Here is a 20,216-nt window from a genome sequence, read left to right as displayed (position 1 = left end):
TCTGTAGATCTTGAAGTATCTCGTCCCGAGTGTTACGATCACGGTGCGAGGATTCCTCAGCTAGAATCTGCCTATCACGACAACGATCCATCAGATCTGAGAGTTGACTTTTACCATCTTGTGTCGTTATATGCTGGGATAACTTTGTGACTTGTCTTTGTAGATCTTGAAGTATATCATCTCGAGTGCTACGATCACAATGCAAGACTTCCTCAGCCGGAACCTGCCTGTCACGACCACGATCACGACCACGATGGCCTTCTATTGGATCTGATGCGCTCTGATAACAACTGCCGCTAAACGGGATAGTGATTATCTTGCGAGCAATGTTCTGATATCAACTAACACCAAGCAGGATAGCGATTATCCTACGAGCAATATTGAATCTGTTGGTTCGATTGCGAACATCAGAAATAATCTTCTAAAACCTATTAATTCAGAAGAATAACAAGAGATAGAGAAATAAATGGCACTATCAAAAATATTATTAAACCAAAACTTCTTCTTCTTAAATATCAACTCATAATATGTTTATATAGACTCAAAATCCTAACTTATAAAAGAAAGATAAAATCCTAATAGAAAGAAAAAAAAATTTTAACGGATTCGAAATCCAACCTCGAAATCCTAAAATTCTATACAGATTTAGAATTCTAAAAAATAAAAAATTTTAAAATTACTCTAAATATTAAAAACTTTCAAAATTATTAAAATTAGTAATAAAAATTTTTGAATCCTCCTACATCACGTAAGCTCGTGACTTTCTTACTACAATTTACCATTATCCAAAAACAATATAGCTTATGGATTTCCTTTCTTTATATAATTTACCATCATCTAAAAAAATATATATAGATTATGGATTTCCTCAACTCTAAACATTCCATTGATAAAACTTATAACCCTCCGTGCGTAGAGCGAGTCGTTAGGATAATTTTAAAAATATTTTTCTATTAATCCTAGAATCATCAAAAATCTCACATTTTGGCACTGATTGCATTCCGAATTTTACTGATGTTTACTAATGCAACAGACATGACTAATTATTTGGGAATCACTCATTATCTAAATCAAACAGGATTAAATAATATAACCTTGAATCAATAATTAAGATTAACAATGATAATCTCAACCAAATGTACCCAGTACCCTAACTATCACCGTATGTAACTATATTGGGAAATCATGTTAAAAAATCCTAAAACATATGATATTTTTTTCTTCCAGTTTTAGAATAGATTAATTAAAAGTTTACAATTTAGCATGTAATTATAATTTTTTAGTTCACCAAAAAAACAGGATATTGAATAAATTCGAAACTTGAATTTATTTTATAACTTCATTTTAGCATTCAATATTACGCTTCTACTTTTAGAAAAGTCGGCCTATAGTATACATATGTTATATGTTTTCAGATTTGTATCGCATTTTTTTAGAAATGATAAAAACATCAAAGTTTGCTGGGAAACAAAAAATATTCGGTACAGAAGTTCCTCAGCTTCAGTACTTGACAATTGACATTTCTAATGTGCGTATGCTCATCAATTTGCTAGGTAAAGCACACGTAAGTTGTCGAGGCCATGCATTTTGAAGGCTTATATATGTTCGAAACGCCAGTTTCTTTCAGGAATCGCCAGATGCACCGTTGTTTCTGAAACAGGCATTGCAACTCTGAAGGATTCAATTTCAAAAAAGAAAGAGAAAAAAAGACCGGGCAATCGAGAAAAAGAAGAATCATCATATGCAGATAAAAGAAGAAAAAAAAATTCAAAGCCCATTTTCTCTTTCCTTCTCCATTATCCCCAAATCCACCGATGCCACAAGTTGTAAATGGCAGGAAACAGAGACTTGCGTGTAGAAGGTAGACATTGTTAGATGCAAAACTTTAATCAAAAATAAAAAAAAAACTTAAATAAAAAAAATCACAAAGGCTCTTCTTATTTGCCCTTTCTGAAATGATCAACGAGACTGAACATCTCGATCAAACATTGTATACAAGCTTGGGTGTGTGAACATTGTATACAAAATGATCAAGCAAATTTACCCCATATTGACAAACAACACTATGTACACAGAGAGAAATGACGAGTCACAGCATGCGCCAATGGCTTGCTTGGCCAGTCCTATAATTCAAGAAAATAATAGGAAGGGCGACTCCAAATAAAATGAGTAAAACTAAATTAAATCTACCCACATAGCACTTGACTGCACAGGGGTTGACTATGTTGGGGCTTTGTACCACTTTTCTATGCGTCTATGCTGCAAGTACAAGAACTTTGATTGTTCCCTGGCTATTGGCTGTCAACATTGTAGGACTGTCACTCTTCCAGCAAACAGCACTAATAAAATATGAACCAACGTCATCTTCTGCATCATCAAGTTCTGAAGATCCAAATTTATGCCATGCAGCTGGTTTCGAGATTGCCTGTGATTCATGATTGTTATTCAGCATTTTTAGAACAGCGAGAAAAGGGCATAAGAATCAGAGGAAAATATCCTTCTGTAGGCAGACCAAACTAGCATGGATACTACCACTTGGAGAATTAGGCAAGCATAGTGAATTTGACTCACCTTATGGTACACAAATACTTCATTTGTCTCACTACCACAAGCAATATACTCATTGTTAACTGTTAAACCCACAAAATTTTTCTCATTCGTGTGCCCTCTGAAGGTCCGCACCTGAATGAATCATCCAGAACAGTACAAAATTCAGTAAGTAGTTAGTCATTTTCAATCTGGAAACGATTAGAAGAAGCAGGTTTAAGTTAACAGTTTTAGATAAAAGAATGCATAGCCATATATAATCATCACAGTAACTGGTCTGATGGATCACGGTACAATAAATAAAACATGTCAAAAAATCTGGAGTATAAACAACTACCAAAGAGGAAGTTCAGATGGTCTAGATACAGAATTTGGCTAATAGCCATTGAGTGGCAATTCAATCTTCCTTGGCATGGATCCAGGACGAGCATTTTGTTAGCAGCATGTGGCCCTAAGCTAATAAAGTTATCATTGCACAAGCACAAAACATGCATAAAAAGTATAGGAGGTTTTATTAGAGGAACTCAACTATTCAGGCTGCAAGCTAATGATCTTAACATTTTCAGAGTGGATTTTTATTACTGAGTTTATGAAAGCAAAACTCATATTTCAGCAAAATTATCTAGAAACTAACATATGAAACTTTTGGATTATTGCATCAAAAAATTGAAGCGTCTGTCTTTCAAAACAAAATGTTACTCCCCCAATCAATGAAATCCTTGTGGATAAGAAAAACTGTAAATAGAATACTGAATAACACGGTAACAAGTTAAAAACTGGTTGGGAACTTATTTAAGTTATCAACAAGGACCAGTGTCAATAAACATACTGGGCTTGTGTCTTTTACATCCCAAAGTCGCAATGTACTGTCTGTTGATGCAGATGCAAGTTCATTGGTGGACAAGAATTTTACATAAGATACTGCTTTCCAGTGTCCCTTGAAAACACGTAGTGGAGAACTAGTATTTCTCAGATCAAAATAGTGAATGTGATGGTCAGCAGAACCAACCTGGAAAAGGACATGGGAAGCATGTAAAAGTAGACAACAAACTGCGAAGGTAAAAGAAAGGAAATCGATCAAAACATACTGCAACATGAACACTTGACCCCGGATTGTATTTAACACAACAAATATTTGCTTTCATGTCAATGTTGATAACACTGGCTTCTTGTTTTGTGCACCACACCTTCACCTACTTGTCACAATGAAAAAAAAGGTATAACACCTTTAGAATAGAAACATCAGGAATTGCATATTAGTGAACCTGCTGTAATTATCAGCTGATTCAATTAGCCAATCACAGCAATCTTGCATGTTTTTCTGCATGTCCATAGAAATGCATAAAAAACCCATTCTCAGTTATGAAATAATACACGTGTGCAGATTAATATGAAAAATGGCATGTTGACAACATCCAACCATCCCAACAATAGAAAAATAATGATCATAACTTTGACAAGTATCCTATGTAAAACTGATTGTTTCCTTACGGTTGCCACCCATCTTGTTGAAATAAGGTGGGGCATGTATTACTTTCTATGGTGATGATGTACATTATGTAGCCTATCATGTATAGTTTTATAGTTCAATTGGAACATTATAATTCCATAGGCAAGAAGTTGTAAGACAAAATTTAAGCAACTAATAAAAAGTAATCTTGAAAAACAGAAATAATCTAGACACCTGCATGCAGGAAGAAACTCCAACCTCCATCTCAAGTCCAAAATTTTCAATTTAATTACCTCTAAATAATATTAGAGTAATTTATAACATGCACCCCAGTCTGATTGCATCCAATCAGACCATTCTGGATCAAAATTCAAGATGTGCAAAGTTACCCTAGACCACCCTTGTAGGTAAAAAAATTGACAAGTCCATGACAAAACATGAAAATTAGAAGATATACAGACAAAGAACACCTAATTTGGTGTATACAACATGCACTTTCTCATTTGCAATTTTTTATTAACTTCTATTTTAGGTTAAATTTTTGCATATTTTCATAGTTGGTGTAGTTTAATCAATCCTGGCACCAGTCTATTGAAGTTTACTTTAGGATGCACAATCAAAGTTTAGTTAGTTTGGAACTGCCTATGATAGTTGATCAGGTAGTTTGATCACAGACAAAATAAGGATTAGATGTTTACCTTACAATCATCACTACCAGAAACTAGCATTGTTGGTTCCATCCTAGAAAAATCAACACTCCATGCCCGTTTTTCATGTTCTTCATATTCCATCACACTCTGAAAAAAAAGACAGAAAGAAAGAAGTTACAATCATTTCCTGCTCCATCACATGAATTAAAACAATTTCTATCATACAGAAAAATGGACACCTGGCGAGTATTTACATCCCATACAGTTACATTCCCTTCGTAATCACTACTTGCAATGATGTTTTTTGAGTACTTGTTCCAACTTAGGCAACTAAGTTTAGATCGTGTTGCCAATTCTACAACAGGGCAATTCACATCTGATGGTTCATTAACAACCTGATCATATTAAAGATTTATAATTAGTTAAGAAATTGAATACACAATACACTGTCCATAAAAGATAAGAAAAAACACTGACTGTTGAGAATTCAAACACTTTAATGCGCTTCGAAACACCAGCAGTAGCAAAAAACTCATCATCACGATCAAACTCTATGCTGTATGAAAGAGACCAACCACAGGATCAGAGAGATTCAGAACTGAACAAAGAAATTTTAAATTTTATAGAGCAAGAGAATAAGGGTGTAAAGACTTCTGTTTTCAGCAGAATTGAAAAGCCCAATTATGCCGTTCTATATCAAGTTCAGCATTTGTATAACTGTTGTTTAAGTATCTCCTAGGTTGCTCCATAGGCTGTTCGCTCTCATGTTTCTCCATATGGTTCAACCTGAGTGAGTCAAATTTCTCAGATTCTAGATGGCTCTTCTATTCCTCCTTTATCAACATGTATATATATGCATATGCTGCGAGCCTCAACCACAGTTCGACCGCCTCTTATCCTTCTTGGGTTGTTGACTTATCCTCTGGGTGATCATGTGGTGACCAAAGAGGCTAGCAGCGAGGAAGAGATGGCCATGTTTGGGGCTAGAATAGACCCAAGTGTTACACTATGGCACATTTGAATATGTTAAATATACTTGCTGCTCTGCATGGATTCCTCCCAGTTATCCATCTCACATACTGAGATAGCTTGCTACACTACTCAAAAAATTCTCTATGTTCATTGTCATGCTTTCACTTAGTGTAAAAAAGAATCAAATCTTTCCTTATGGAGAGTCAATCAAATCATAGAAGAAAAAAGAAATAATTAATTAGATTGATTTGATTGAGAATAATTTATTTTTTGGTAGAATAGTTTTCTTTCTTTAACTATTTATTCCTTCCTTGTTTATTAATTTCCATTGTATAAAAGTGTATCTTTTGTTCATGAATAATATCACGTGAGAATTTTTGCATGGTATTCTCAGTCTATGGCTAAAAAACCCTCTGTCATCGTCTCTTTTTTTTTTGGAAGAGACACTTCATTTATGCAAATTACAACCCATAAGCTAAACGGCCATAATTATTTGCAATCGGCTCAATCAGTAAAGATAGTTATCTGTGGTAGAGGGAAGTTGAGTTATCTTATAGGCAACTCTTCTCAACCAACATCAAGCGATGCATCTTACCAAATCTAGTTGGCTAAGAATTTGATTATCGTGCTTGCCTAGCTAATTAATTCCATGGAATCCAACATTAGTCGTCGTTATCTCTAGTTCAAAACGGCCAAAGAGGTGTGGGATGCAGCTCGGAAGATGTATTCTGATTTGGACAATACTACTCAGATTTTTTAGCTACAATTGAAGCTGAAAGAATTGAAAGAAGGTTCAAATTCTGTAACACAATACTTCTACAATCTTCAAGATCTTTAGTAGAAACTTAATCTATTCTTTGAAGAAGATTCAACATGCGTTAACTGTAGTATCAAAATTCGCTGAAATATTGAAAAGGAGTGTATGTTTGATTTTTTGGCCGGTATTAACCGTAATTTGAATGAGATACCTGGTCGTATTGTTGCACGTGATGGCGAAAGTCCAACAAGAAGCCTTGGCAGAAGTCCAACGGGAAGAAGCTCGTTGTAAGGTCATACTTACTAATGAGATTATTGTACCACAATCCATTACAACAACAGACGTTTCAACTTTGATTTCCACAAGAAACTCCGCACCAAATCAGCGTCAAAACAAATGTCCTTGGTGTATTGCAATCGAACAAGCCACACCAAGGATAAATATTGGGAAATATATGGGAAACTAGCAAATTGACAACCTCGGAAAAAGAATGAAGATCACGGATTTCATACTCAATCGAGCCAAGAAAAAACTACTATCTCCGGTGTTTTGCTCCCTTACCAAAGAGCAGTATGAACAATATTGTAAAATTTTCAATCAAATGGCCCTCAATGCGTCTTCTAGCTCTAATGTTGGTTCATGCTCCATGACTCAACTAGTAAACTCAATTCATCCTTTCATAACCATTCAACGACCCCTTGGATCATTGATTCTAGGTCCTTTGACTATATGACAAGTGATTCGAGCCTTTTTTCTTCCTATCATCCCTGTTCTCACCAAACTACTATTAGGATTGCTAATGGTTTTGTTGGCATAAGTGATATTCAATTATCTCAACACATCATTCTGAAATCTATCTTTTATGTATCTGCTCTAAAATACAATTTGATTTCTGTCAGCAAAGTGACCCTTAATAATTAGTGTTTTACTAAATTCTTACCTTTGTCGTATCATTTTCAGGATCTACTATCGGGGAAGATGATTGGTAGTGCTAGAACTCATGAAGGTCTTTACTACTTCGAGGATAAAAAATAGTTGGTCTTTGGTGTCTCATGTTGCTTTTTCTGGTTCTAGTCATAGAGAAATAATATTTTGGCACTATCGTCTTGGCCATCCTAGTTTTGATTATTTAAAACGTCTGTTTCATCATTGTTTACTAATAAAAATCCTTTGTATTTCAATTGTAAAGTATGTTAACTAGCTAAGCATACTCGCACTCATTTCTCTCCCAAACAATATAAATCATCTACTCCTTTTTCATTAATTCATAGTGATTTTTGAGGTCCCTCAAATACTCACACTTCTCATGGGAAAAGATAGTTTATCTCATTTATTAATGATCATACACAGGTTAATTGGGTTTACCTTCTTAAGGATAAATCTAAAACTAATAACATCTTCAAAGCCTTCCACAAAATGATCCGAACCCAATGCCAAACAAATATCCAAATTCTTAGAACTGACAATGGCAAAGAATATTTCAATGTCATTTTAGATGACTATTTAGTAGAAAATGAAATTGTTCATCAAAACTCATGTGTCGATACTCCACAATAAAATAGAGTTTCTAAACGTAAAAACCGTCATTTGCTGGAGGTTGCCCGTGACCTCATGTTCACCATGCATGTTATTTATGGAGCGATGCAATCCTCACAACTATGTATCTTATCAATCCATAAACTTTGTCACACCTTTGGCTCTTCTCACCCAAACATATCCATAAATTTCTAGCCTCAATAATCTACCTTTGAAGACATTTAGATGTATGTCTTTTGTGCATGTCCATATCCATAAGCATAACAAGCTTAACCCTCGAACCTTAAAATTGTTTTTGTCGGATATTCAAAAAGATTATTGGTGTTATTGTTCACACACAAAGAAGACGTGTTACTTGTGATGTCACCTTTTATTTAAGGTATTTCGTATTTCTCACACTTTGCTTCAAGAGGAAAGGATGACGAAGTTTTAAAGTTGGTGGAAGAGGAGAACCAGAGTGTCTCACGACCTGACCGTGTTACAACACACGGCCATGGTCATGATCTCCAGAGTATGCCACGGCCTAGCCATGTCACACCACATGACCATGATAGTGATGACCGTGATTCCTAGAGTGTGCCACGAACTGGCCGTATTATACCACACAACCGTGGTGAATGTCGTGGTGATGATCATGGTCTCCAATGCCCGATTTAGAGTGATGAAAAGCGGAATATAGAGTTATGGCTCATGGAATTTATAAGCTTATATGGATCAAAAAAGTGATGAAAGATTTGAAAATTCAGATTGAAAGTACTAACTACTCTATTATGATAATAAGTCAGCTACCAGTTTATCATGATTAAACGAAACATATAGAGATTGATCGTCATTTCATTAGAGAAAAGATAGATAAAGGCATTATCGGTATTGAGTATATTCCTACTTCTCACCAACTAGATGATCTTACAAAAGGATTATCTGAACAAGCTCATAAATTCCTTGAAGGCAAACTTGATCTCATCAATATCTACAACTAAGTTTGAGGGAGAGTATAGAAAAGAATCAAATCTTCCCTTTTGGATAGTCAATCCAATCATGGGCGAAAAAGGAAATAATCAATTAGATTGATTTGATTGAGAATAATTTATTTGTTTGGTAGAATAGTTTTCTTAGATCCTTGTTTATTAATTCCCATTTTTACAAGTGTATCTTTTGTTCATGAATAATATTATGTGAGAATTTTTTCACTTAGCAATTGTAGACCTTCTCATACCTACACCTTTTATTGTTAAGGTCCCATTATCTAACATGCCTCCCTATAAGTGTAGGGTAGGAGATGATGTCGTATAAATACTTGTTCCTCCTTCAAACTTTGTCGTTCTTTAGTCATCTACTGTTATCTCTTATCCCAATGTTGATTTAGTGTTTCCATCATTTTCACTCTTTTTTATCATATGTTTCACTATCACCCAAATCCCTTTCTATCTTCTTGATCCTAACAATTTGTTCCTACGAATGTCTTAAAGGTTCTCTCAGATCCTCTTAGGAGTAAGCTATGATTGATGAAATAGATGTGCTCGACTCTATTAATAGCCCTTAGGAACTCATAGCTCTCACCCCTTGCAAGTCTATCAAGGTGTAAATGGGCTTTCACAGTCAAGTGTTCTCCCAATAGCTCTTTGGATTGTCTGAAAGCTCATTTGATGATGAAATGGTTCACGCACATTTATAAAGTTGAATACGTAGATGTTTCTCTAGCGACAAAGATTAGTTCATTTGTTCCTCTGCCTAGTTGTTATTTCCCACTTGTTACTTTATGGTGCTCTCTTTAAGGAAAAGGTTATATGGAGCAACCTTCTACACTTATTGCTCAGGAGAGACTCGCCTTGTGTGTAAACTGATGAAACCTTATATAGACTAAAATAATCTTTGAGAGCGTATTTCATAAAATTTAACTCAATTTCCCTTTAGTATAGCATTAAATAGGTGCAAGCAAACCAGTTAGTTTTTCCACCACATCTCTCAATCATGAAAGTGTTTCCTGCAAACAATATTATCAATACTGATGAAACAGTGATGGAATTGCATGACCAAAAGATTATCTTCATCAATATTTTCAAGCTAATCACTTGAGTGACCTCAAGCACTTCCTAGGGATAGAAATTGCTCATTCTAAGGAAGATATCTACATTTCAAAATGCAAATATATAGTAGATATACTCAAGGAAGCTGGCATATTAATAGCTAAATCAATAGATACTCTCATCAAAGAAAAAAAAGCCAAAAACTTATCTAGGAAAATATAGACAAACTAGTAGAAAAACTTTTACCTATCTCACAATCACTAGAGTTGATATTTCATTTTTTGTTAGAGTGATTGGTAAATTTTTAAAGAACCTATGTCATGACCCTTAGGAAGCAACTAGGATAAAATGGGAAAGCAACATCAAGGATTTTATGATACCTCAAAAGTGCTCCAAGTAAAAATATTTTATCTCATGATTAGGCTCGTCTTCAAATTGTGATACTCAGATATAGATTGGGTAGGTTCTCCTACATATTAACGATTTGCATCTAGTTATTTAAAAGCAAGACAAAAACACTAGTAGCAAAAGGTAGAGCTTATCAAATACATTGGAGATTAGAATCTAGTAAGTTCAAATCAGACTCAATTTGAATTTATTTTGTTCAGTTTAAAACTAAACTAAATTTATGCACAGAATAATGTAGTTCGATTGTTTTTAATTAAGGTAGTAATATTTTAAAAGATGTCACTATCTGCACCCCTCTGCAGCACCCACCCACCCATGTCCGTCACCTCTCTTACAACACCTGCCCACTTCCCACCCCTAGGTGGCTCGCCGCCACCATCAGACGCCCCATAATCCTCCTCTCTTCCCCTCTTTGTTCTCTCTCAATTTCCGTCAGCTCTTGTGACAAATTCAATATTGAATTAATTGATAGACGGAATGGCAAATTTTGTCTATACAGATTGAATTGAGTTAATTGATAGACGGAATGGCAAATTTTGTCTATACAGACTAGCATAGCCTGACACTTTAAACCATACTTGTATTTTTTTCATAACTTATGATTATTTATGGGAAAAAATCAATAGAGTGCAAATCATTTTTGTCAAAAGGCGACCACTCTTTAAAAAAAAAAAACCAAAGGAACGACCCACCATATTTCTCATCCCGAAAATACTCTTATTCCAATGTTGTAGCAACTACGGTGTAGCTATTACGTGTTAAAGTAAATCATTTTTTCTTTTTAATTTAATTTGTCAAAAATACTATATGTAGAGCACTTTTATATAAAAAACTCTTTACCAACTCTAACAAAATTGTCTAATCTTGATGAAAATCGCTTCAACATAGTGAAAATCACCATAAACTTATTGTATCAACTATCAACCCAGGAATGAAATCTCGACCCGTTTTGTCCGATATGGGTGAAAAATTTTGTTTCACCCGCGAACCGAAACCGACACAGTCGAGCCTCTGGTATTGGCGCACCCCGAGGCCCCATCAGGCTTTCGCGACTCGTCCAGAGGGATTCCGACTGCCGCACGACTCCTCCGGAAGCGTCGCCAGACTTGCGTGATGCCTCTGGCGTCGTGCATCTACAGGGATGTAATCGCACGGAATAGAAAACAGTGAACTTAGGTTAATTAAATTAATAATTTCAATTAACTCCCAGCTATGATGATTGAGATCATTTAAATAGGCTTGATTAAAACCTAATAAAATTATCTCATATATATATATATTTTTTTTAAAAATAGTTAATATATTTTATATTTAAAAAATACCAAACTATATCAGCGTGGCATGATACGATACTGAAACGGTATCGTTCCTATCTAAAACTAAAACTTCGGCATGGGTCGAAATTTTAAACCTTGCAACAACGCTAGAATAAGTCTATTTTCAGGATGAGAAATATGTTGGGATGTTGTTTTGACTTTTTAAAGGCAAGGGGAAACTTTTTGACTAAAACGATAATTAGGAGCGTCTTTTTTATTTTTACCCATTATCATATCTTTTATTTACATTTATTTATCTGTTTATTTTATATCTAAGGTAAACTTACTAGTAGTATTACTTCTAAATTTATTATTATTTATCTATACATCTATTTTTTAATTTATAATATTGTATATCTATTTATTTCCATTTTTATATAATAATTATATCATGTAATATGAATATCTAATTATTAATATTTATTTATTTATTTTTATAATCTAGTGTCAGAGCTTCGCCCGACTAATCTTGAAGGTAGACGGTCTTCCCTTTAGTTCGCCTACCGAGTAAATCCATGACATAATTTATGCACATTCAAAAGTCGAACTCTAAGATATTTGTTCTATTTAGGATTCGAATCTTAATCCTCTGAGTGCTTTACCACTGTACCACACTCGTGGGGGCTATTTATTTATCTATTTATTTTTATACCATAGTAACCTCATTAGTAACATTACTTAATAATTTATTTATTATTATTTTATTTATAATCATGTCAATTTTTTGTTTTAGATTAATAATATTATCTATTTATTTTTAATATTGGATTATATGTATATGTAACATGAATTATCTTAAAATTATATGATATATATCACTAATACTACATATTGGGCGCAGTTATTAAACTCATAATAAGATATCAGATTATTAGGCTAATAATTGATTTAATTTTAATTTGGATTCCATTAACAGACTAGATTAGAATTAGAATTATTGTTTATATAATTATTATTTATATTTATGTTAATTGTTTTTCATTGTTAATCCTCCAGTTATATAATATGTAATTATCTATAAATTATAACTATTTATAATTTTATTGCTACTTATTGCTAGAAAGAGCTGTAAATAATAGACAATTAGTTCTGAATAAAAAAATCAATCAAAGAGATTCAATTATAAAAACAGCATGTTAGATATTAGATGGGAACACGATAATTATTAAATTTAAAATAGTTGAATGCAAATATTTAACATTCTAAAGAAAATTTTACTTTATGATAATGGTATAAAGAAATATAAGTTGCAGTAATTCTTAGGTTCTTTGTATGTGTTTTGTTTTCTCATTCATTAAACAAACTTTGTTTGTCATTTACATTTTTTTCTTTTCTTTCTTTTTTTTTTGATTTTTTTTCTCAAAGATTTTGATCCCACCAATTCAACTCAGCTGATCCCTACGATTTTGAAACATCAAATACCAATACGACCACAGGTACCAATGTTGAAAACCATCTTTTAATAATGCAAATTTAAAAATTACTCTAGCTAGATGTCACTTGTTCTAACATGTCATATGCAAAATATTTATGCTAAACTAGAGAACTTATTAAGAAAATCTATATTATCCAAAGTGTATAAGATGAGCCAAAATATGATGCAAGTTGTTTCATGTATCTTGAACTTGTTGACAACGCTTATAGCTTGGTGAACCCTACCAACATTGATAATGGAGCATGTGACAGTCAAGATTGTCAAAGTTTAAACTGGAGTCACATAAATTCAGCAATATTATGTGGCACATGATGGTTATGTAACTTCACGGATTAATGTTATGCTACCTATCTGGAGATCACATGGCTAGCATGATTATGAACCCATGATGATAAGGGACGTCAATACCTAACTAAAGATCATGAGAGCCATTATGAGACATTGTAAGTATCTAACCATTGATCTGATAACTTTTACAAGAGACCACAAAAATTTGGCTTTTTGCTAATCAACCCCTCCGGGTTATTTGATTGATTCAACCAATTTTTGTTAAGCATGAGCCTTAAATTGTGCAAGGAATAGATGGATAAACTTAAGAGGTGGTGCATTGCATGATTGCATCCAGCTTCATCTATTCTTGTCCATCCTTCTCTTATTCCTTGTTCTTTTGTAGGATCTTTTCCTCCAATGTTACTAATAATTTGTATTTTGCACTTATACCTAGATCAACTTAAGATGAGTTATTAAGAATTACTACTATTATGGCTGCTTCAAGATACGATTATCAGGTCAAAGTGTTGTATGATTTTTTTCAGATTCCTTTTTATTTGCTGCTCTTTTACTATTTCACACATGCTATGTATGAGATAGATGTTGTGTGAGGACGTGTTGTGTTTAGTGGCCCCTAAACATGGCCAATATTCAGCATAATAGAGATATTAATGGAACTATGTGCAACTAAGAAAAGTTCACACAATGCATGAGTAACATACCTAATTTCTAATTATTTGGGCATCCAACGTAATAATTGACAAAGGAGCTCATAAGCTAAAATTCCCTATTTATAGATAGGAGTTGATTGAAATTATTAAACTAAGTTAATTTTGCATCAATCCCCACGCATCCGCGGGCTCTCAGCGGCCTTCACAACCACACAACGGCCCACAGTGTTGGTGCCAACCGTGGTTCCGATGCTAGACGACGGGTGGAATAGTAAATTATCCATTTTGCCCGGCACGGAATAAAATTTTAAATCATGGTATGAATTACTATGGAGAATGATAAAACCATAAATGAAATTCATCATGTTGAAAATAATTTAAAAAATAAAATCATCTATGATCACTCTAAACCCTAAACAAATGATCATAAAGTATGGATTATTATGGAGGATAAAATCATAAATGAAATTCATCATGTTGAAAATAATAGAAAAATAAAATCATCTATGATCACCAAATAAATACCTTGACACAATATTTGCTGAATGAAATAAATCTCCATGTCTAAGTTCTGCAATAACACGTAACCGACTAAAACAACATAAACAAAATAAATATGTAAGAAATTAGATTAAAAAATAACATTACAAAGGGAAGATAATGAAAAGAATATTCCAATAAATGTTAACTCATGGAATATTGAATTGCAAAGATTGCTTCTACAACCTGTATCTTGTAAATGTAGTTAGCACAGATTGAAAATCATCTAGCCCTGCATGGTATCCTTCTCTGACTTTAACATTTACATCTTTTTCTTCTTGAGCATGTATTTGGCTCGCTCTAAGCCGCCTCTTTTGTAAGTAACATTCTTGTAGTTCATTAAACTATACAAATGAAAAGACAAAAAGAATTATAAGGACCAATCATAAAGAATTCAATTAATAAAAAATTATTAAGAAACAAGATTCCATAATTAAGGATTTTTCACTAAATTTGTTAAACAAAAATGAAGATAACATTGAATTAAACTAAACACGAAAAATGTAGTGATATGTATGAGGTTAATATACTAAGTTTGCTTGAATCAAACCCCATTATAACACGCCAATTAGAGAGCCAATCAAAATGATACGCTTAAGAGCATATGATGAAAATATTTACTGAACTACCATGTAATACAAGTTCTAACATTAATTAGAGAGAGAAAAAAATTCAAACAAGTGGAACTATTTATGCTCACTTCATCTTAAATCAAAATTTAAAATTCCAAGCCAAGTCAACGTTTCAATCCTTGTCAACTTAAAATGTTAAGTGCACCGAGTGCCGGAGAAGGGAGAAGGGAGAAGGGAGAAGGGAGAAGGGAGAAGAGGAGGAACAAGAGGAAGTGGTCAGAGGAACAAAATCTGCAACCTTGGGAAAGCCTTCGATGCATTGAAAAAGACTAGTAAAACGACAAAATGAATTATAGAAGACTCGCAAAATGGAAGAAGGAAGATGAGCTCATGACTTATGTGCCCTAGGTATCCCATAGGAAGACATGCGCTTGCAAAAGGCTCACGTTGCACATTATGGAAGCCTCATGAAATGATAGAAGAAGTGCTTAGGTGACTCATGTGACTAACACCTCACACTTCTTCAAGGGGTGTTGTTGGTCTTAGGTCATTTAATGTGTCGATCGCAAAACAAAATATTTCACTCATAGCGATAGAATGAAAATTTAATTTATGTTTTGATGTACCAAAGTTTTTGCCCATGTTTTACATGTCAGTAGTAGCTTTGTAGAACAATCAAACTCACAACTCATGTAGCTATTAAAAAAAATTCTTGAACAGTGTTCATAGTTTGTAAATATTAATTCAAAGGAAATATGGCAAACAACATGTAGATTTTTTTTCTTTAAAGGGAATGGAAAGAGGTTTCCTACCACTATACATTATATTAGGAAAAAGAATATGTAAGAATCCAAAATAATATTGAGAAATTATGTTATATTTTGAAGTTTACTTGGGGTTAGATAGGTGTAATTAGGGGTTTACGACTGAATCAAGGTATCTATGTTCTGATTTGGTGGGTTTTGCATTCAATTAGGTGTTAATTAGACGCTAGGTAGGGGATTGGATAGTTGCCCCATGTGGTTTTTGTTTAGGGTTTCCTGTGGGTTTGAATTTGGCCCAAATCAAACTTGATTTAGACCATTTATAGTTAAACCAATGGAGAACTAATGTGAACTGTTCAATTATAATTAAAAAATTTAGGGTATTAAAATCCATGGTTAAGACGTTGTGTTGTGCTTGTCAACATTGGAAAAATTTATCATTTCGCTTGCTAACAGGCACGAATTTGAAGTCGGAGTTGTGAGCTTGCAGTGACCTCTGCAAGGCCGCTGCAACCTCGTGCAACTCAGCAAGTCCGCAAAGGAAGCCGCGCGACAAGCTTTTTATTTTTATTTTTTTCTTTTTATTCCTTTCTTTCTCTCTATTAGTGTTTTTCCTCCTTTATCAGTTAATTTTTTCCTCCTTCATACGTCCACAAAAGTAGAAAAAATATCTTAATCTCTTTAAGGATACTTTTTTTTTCCCCTCCTTATCATATGTCTACAAGAGTAGAAAAAAATCTCTTAAAAACTTTAAGGATAATTAATTTTTTTTCCCTTCTTCATTCGTCCACGAGATAAACAGAAAGAAAAAACCCTCTTATAGGATGGTTAATTTTTTCCTTTCATCTATCCACAAGGTAAATAGAGAACAAAACCATTTTAAGATGGAGAAAAAAAATTGTTAGAAAAATATAAAAAAATAAATATAATATAATTTCTAACCTTATAAAATATACAACTGATAAATTAAATTATTCTATATATAAATTTGATTTAATTTTAAACTGATCAAAATAAATTCAAATTCAATTCAATTTAAACCTACTTGATCCTGCACTATTTATTTAGTACATTTTAACTAACCCTAGATTGTCTTTTACTCAATAAGTATCAAACATTTCATAAGATAATATTAAAACTTGAACTCAAATATAGCTCAATAGTAAGCATCAATAACAATCAAGTAATAATAAAAATATTTTTTAATTAATATATTTATATTTTAAAAAGTTTCGAAACCGTATCTACACAATACAGTACAAAAATCGTATCATTCCGGTCATAAACCGCAACTTTGACACAGCTCAAAATTTTAAACCTTGTTAAAATCCTTCTATTGTTCTCTTCTCAAAATCACCACAAGTCATCTCTCATGTGAAGTTGTAACAGCGAAGCCTCCCTCTTTCAATCTCACCTGAAACTCATCGCACAACTAGCCGCCTTTCCCATAGCACCTTCCCGAAGGATGAGAATCCACATCTTCCTCCTATGACTTTGCCATGAGCCCACCAGTACGGCCTTCTTGAAGCACAAAAAGTCCCATCTTCCTCCCTCCTGTGACTTCACCAAGAACCTCACCTCTACGCCACCACTATGGTGCTCCACCAAACTGCATTTTATTCTTATCTAATTACTAGTCAACCTAATTTGAGTTTATTGTGGCACAGCTCATATGAACAAAAATGTACCCAAATCAAATGCAAATTTAAACATATATTATGTTTAAATCTAAAATATATTGGGATAGCATATCACATTGTTTGTAAAAATAATTTAATTAACTTGGCTATTCTAGTGATATAATCTTGTATAGAACGCAATCAAGGAATAAAATTCCTATAGCTAACCCTAATAGTTGAGACAAACATGCTTTGATGATGAAAACATCAATGACTAATCATATCATCTATGCTGGCTGAGCACATCCAGAGGGAGTCTTAGCAATTATTAAAACTAAGAGAAGGCCTAAAATTATAAATTAGGATAGAGGGTATGTGCAATTTACCCTACAACTAAGGCTCTATAAGAAACATGTAGTGATAGATTAATAAAATATTAATAGTCCAATCACTAACCTGAGCTTGAATTCTTCTCTTTCTTGCTATGATTCTTCCAGATTGAATCAGAGGACTTGTTTCAGAACCACTAAAAGCATCTTTCCTTTGGTACTCTTGATGGCTCAGTTGAACTTTTACATCATTACTCTTTGCTTGTAAATTTCCAGAGCATGTTCCCACAAGAGAGCTTCGAGCATTTGAGACAAGCATACTATTATGCTGGTTAGCACTGGGAGACCACAATTTTGTTGCAATCAGATTATCCAAACTGCGCAATTTGACAGAGAATCTTTCTCTTGCACAGTAAAGTTCTGTTCTGTGCTTCTCAACAGCATTTATATCTTCTTTGACATACTGTAAGTCAGTTTGTACCTGAACAAAGATATATATTTTAGATCTTGAAACATATAGGTCAAGTTAGGCCAAAAAAAAAACTTATGCTAGAATTAGTTTGTCATATGATGTCAGTAAGACCAACCTCATTTAGCTCTTCTAACTTTTTCTTCTTTAGACACTGTAAAAAGTCTAGCAAAATTTGCATATTCATTTCGGCCTCTTGTTGTTCCATTTTCCGCCTTTTCTCAGTGAGCAGGCCCAGCAGACCATCTAATTCTTTAACTGACATCTCACATCCCTGTCTACAAGAAAAATTCATATTTCCACCAGCAATGACTGAATCAGGCAGGAAATTATTGTGCTAGCAACAACGTTTAACCCCAAGCACAAAAATATCTTATTTAGAATTATAGATCCTAGAATATAGAATGAAGAAATTATCCAAAAAAGCATGCTTCTTATTGGTAGACTCAACTGACTAATAAGCATATTTTTATCAGTACCACATCCAGCTATTCTGAAATAAAGTTTTATCATCAGCAGCATGCTTGAATACTCATGGAAGTTTGATGAAGTCCAGAGCACCTTTATGTTTGCCATTAAAAACATTGCAGCATAGAATTATGCAAGGGCAACATATTTGTAGAAGAAAGGGATATATTCAAAGATGAATAAGATTTCCTACATACCCTTTGTCCCAACTGCTAAGTTGATCACCAAAAAGGAATGAACATCAAGAATATTGTGCAATTTCTCTATGGGTTGGTATAAGAATAACTTGCAATATCTCCAAACCTGACTCCCCCCCCCCCCCTCCTCTTCTCTCAAACAAAACTATGTGAATGATTGAACAACCTTCTGCAATACATAATAAAAGTGCATTACTGCTTCATAAAATGACTGAACACAGCAATATGACAATAACAATCACTATTCATCCTAAAATTTATATGTGAAAAAATGTTAAATGAGAAAGAAAACAGAAGTTATTGTACCTTGATAGATTAAGACAATAACATAGCCAATTTTACTACTTCCAAATTAGTACATTTATATAACATCCAATATCTGGTGGAGAAAAGAAGAATTGACCTGTTGCAATGCTAGACGAAGATGCTCAACTGGGGATGCTGTTTTTGCAATTTGACAGGCTGAATGCTTTTTCAAAAGCTGCAAGTTTAGATAGCAACATTAGCATGAGATTAGACATGCTTTCGCCTAGAGCTGATTTAAAGTCAGACGGTGGAAGAGAACAAGAATGTGTTTAACTTGAATTCATTTGACAAATATTTTGGATTCATTATGCCATATAAGAGTATTAGAATATTGACCAACTCCTAACTTCAATATACTTACCGAATTTGTCTAATTGTCCAGAATGTCAATTAATGCTTCTGAATGAAGCAACCATTGGTACTTGGATAAATCATTTAACCTTTCCATACCCATGTCCAACACTCACACTCAAGGTCATCATTGGATACCTCTACTGAGCACGTGGAAAATTTTCAATAAATAACAATGTCAAGCATTTATATCCTCACCCATGTTGGATACTCAAAACCTAGTCCAAGTAATATAGTGAGTGACTACCAGCTTAAGATTATGAAGCTTCGTATGAAACCCAAACAAGAAGTCTGGGAAGTGTGGTTCAACCTCAAGTGTATGTATGTAGTCTGGGAGGTCTGGTTGAAGCAGTCTAATTAAACCAAATTGCTTGAACTAGTTATGTAAGGACATTGGGTCCATGGTAGTCATCTATAAAAGAAAGAAATTGAAAAGATAGAAATTTTTTTGCCAGCTATCTCTCTCTTTCCCTTCTTTTTCTCCATACTTCCCCTCTTCTTTATATTGTTTTCTTTTGGCTACATGGTACTGCAGTAACAACCAAACTGTTGGGACCCAATG

At 33.7% G+C, this 20,216-nt stretch overlaps 1 protein-coding gene across 2 annotated transcripts; it reads right to left on the bottom strand.

Annotated features, from left to right (window-relative positions):
* Nucleotides 1–1,947: 1,947 nt before the first annotated feature.
* On the bottom strand, nucleotides 1,948–19,480 carry LOC141819659 (E3 ubiquitin-protein ligase COP1). Of its 2 annotated transcripts, none has more exons than XM_074706903.1 (12): nucleotides 19,401–19,480; nucleotides 18,451–18,610; nucleotides 17,991–18,344; nucleotides 14,766–14,923; nucleotides 14,565–14,630; nucleotides 5,125–5,203; nucleotides 4,887–5,042; nucleotides 4,696–4,794; nucleotides 3,636–3,740; nucleotides 3,377–3,556; nucleotides 2,572–2,682; nucleotides 1,948–2,425 (listed from the first exon to the last, which is right to left on the bottom strand). In XM_074706903.1, exons 2-12 carry the CDS (start codon nucleotides 18,595–18,597, stop codon nucleotides 2,255–2,257), a joined length of 1,626 nt encoding a protein of 541 aa, XP_074563004.1. In that variant the 5' UTR covers nucleotides 18,598–18,610; nucleotides 19,401–19,480; the 3' UTR covers nucleotides 1,948–2,254. The 2 variants fall into 2 exon arrangements, with proteins under 2 accessions (XP_074563004.1, XP_074563003.1); XM_074706902.1 differs by having other exon boundaries at nucleotides 18,451–18,606; nucleotides 19,401–19,474.
* Between the last annotated feature and the right edge of the window lie 736 nt (nucleotides 19,481–20,216).

The sequence above is a fragment of the Curcuma longa genome, unplaced genomic scaffold, assembly GCF_044706935.1.
Source record: "Curcuma longa cultivar G26 ecotype Majalengka, Jawa Barat unplaced genomic scaffold, ITB_CL_G26_1.1 utg134316_np1212_261454_RagTag, whole genome shotgun sequence".
NCBI lineage: Eukaryota > Viridiplantae > Streptophyta > Magnoliopsida > Zingiberales > Zingiberaceae > Curcuma > Curcuma longa.
The sequence above is the reverse complement of the archived record's forward strand: the minus strand, read 5'-3'. Positions and strand labels throughout refer to the sequence as shown.

Excerpts from the sequence above, each read along its gene's own strand:
- LOC141819659 (XM_074706903.1), bottom strand. The coding sequence starts at position 18,597 with ATGTCAGTTAAAGAATTAGATGGTCTGCTGGGCCTGCTCACTGAGAAA. Across the intron at positions 18,345-18,450 it reads AGTTAGAAGAGCTAAATGAG|GTACAAACTGACTTACAGTA; the intron begins GTTGGTCTTACT and ends ATCTTTGTTCAG. Across the intron at positions 2,426-2,571 it reads AAGTATTTGTGTACCATAAG|GCAATCTCGAAACCAGCTGC; the intron begins GTGAGTCAAATT and ends CATGAATCACAG.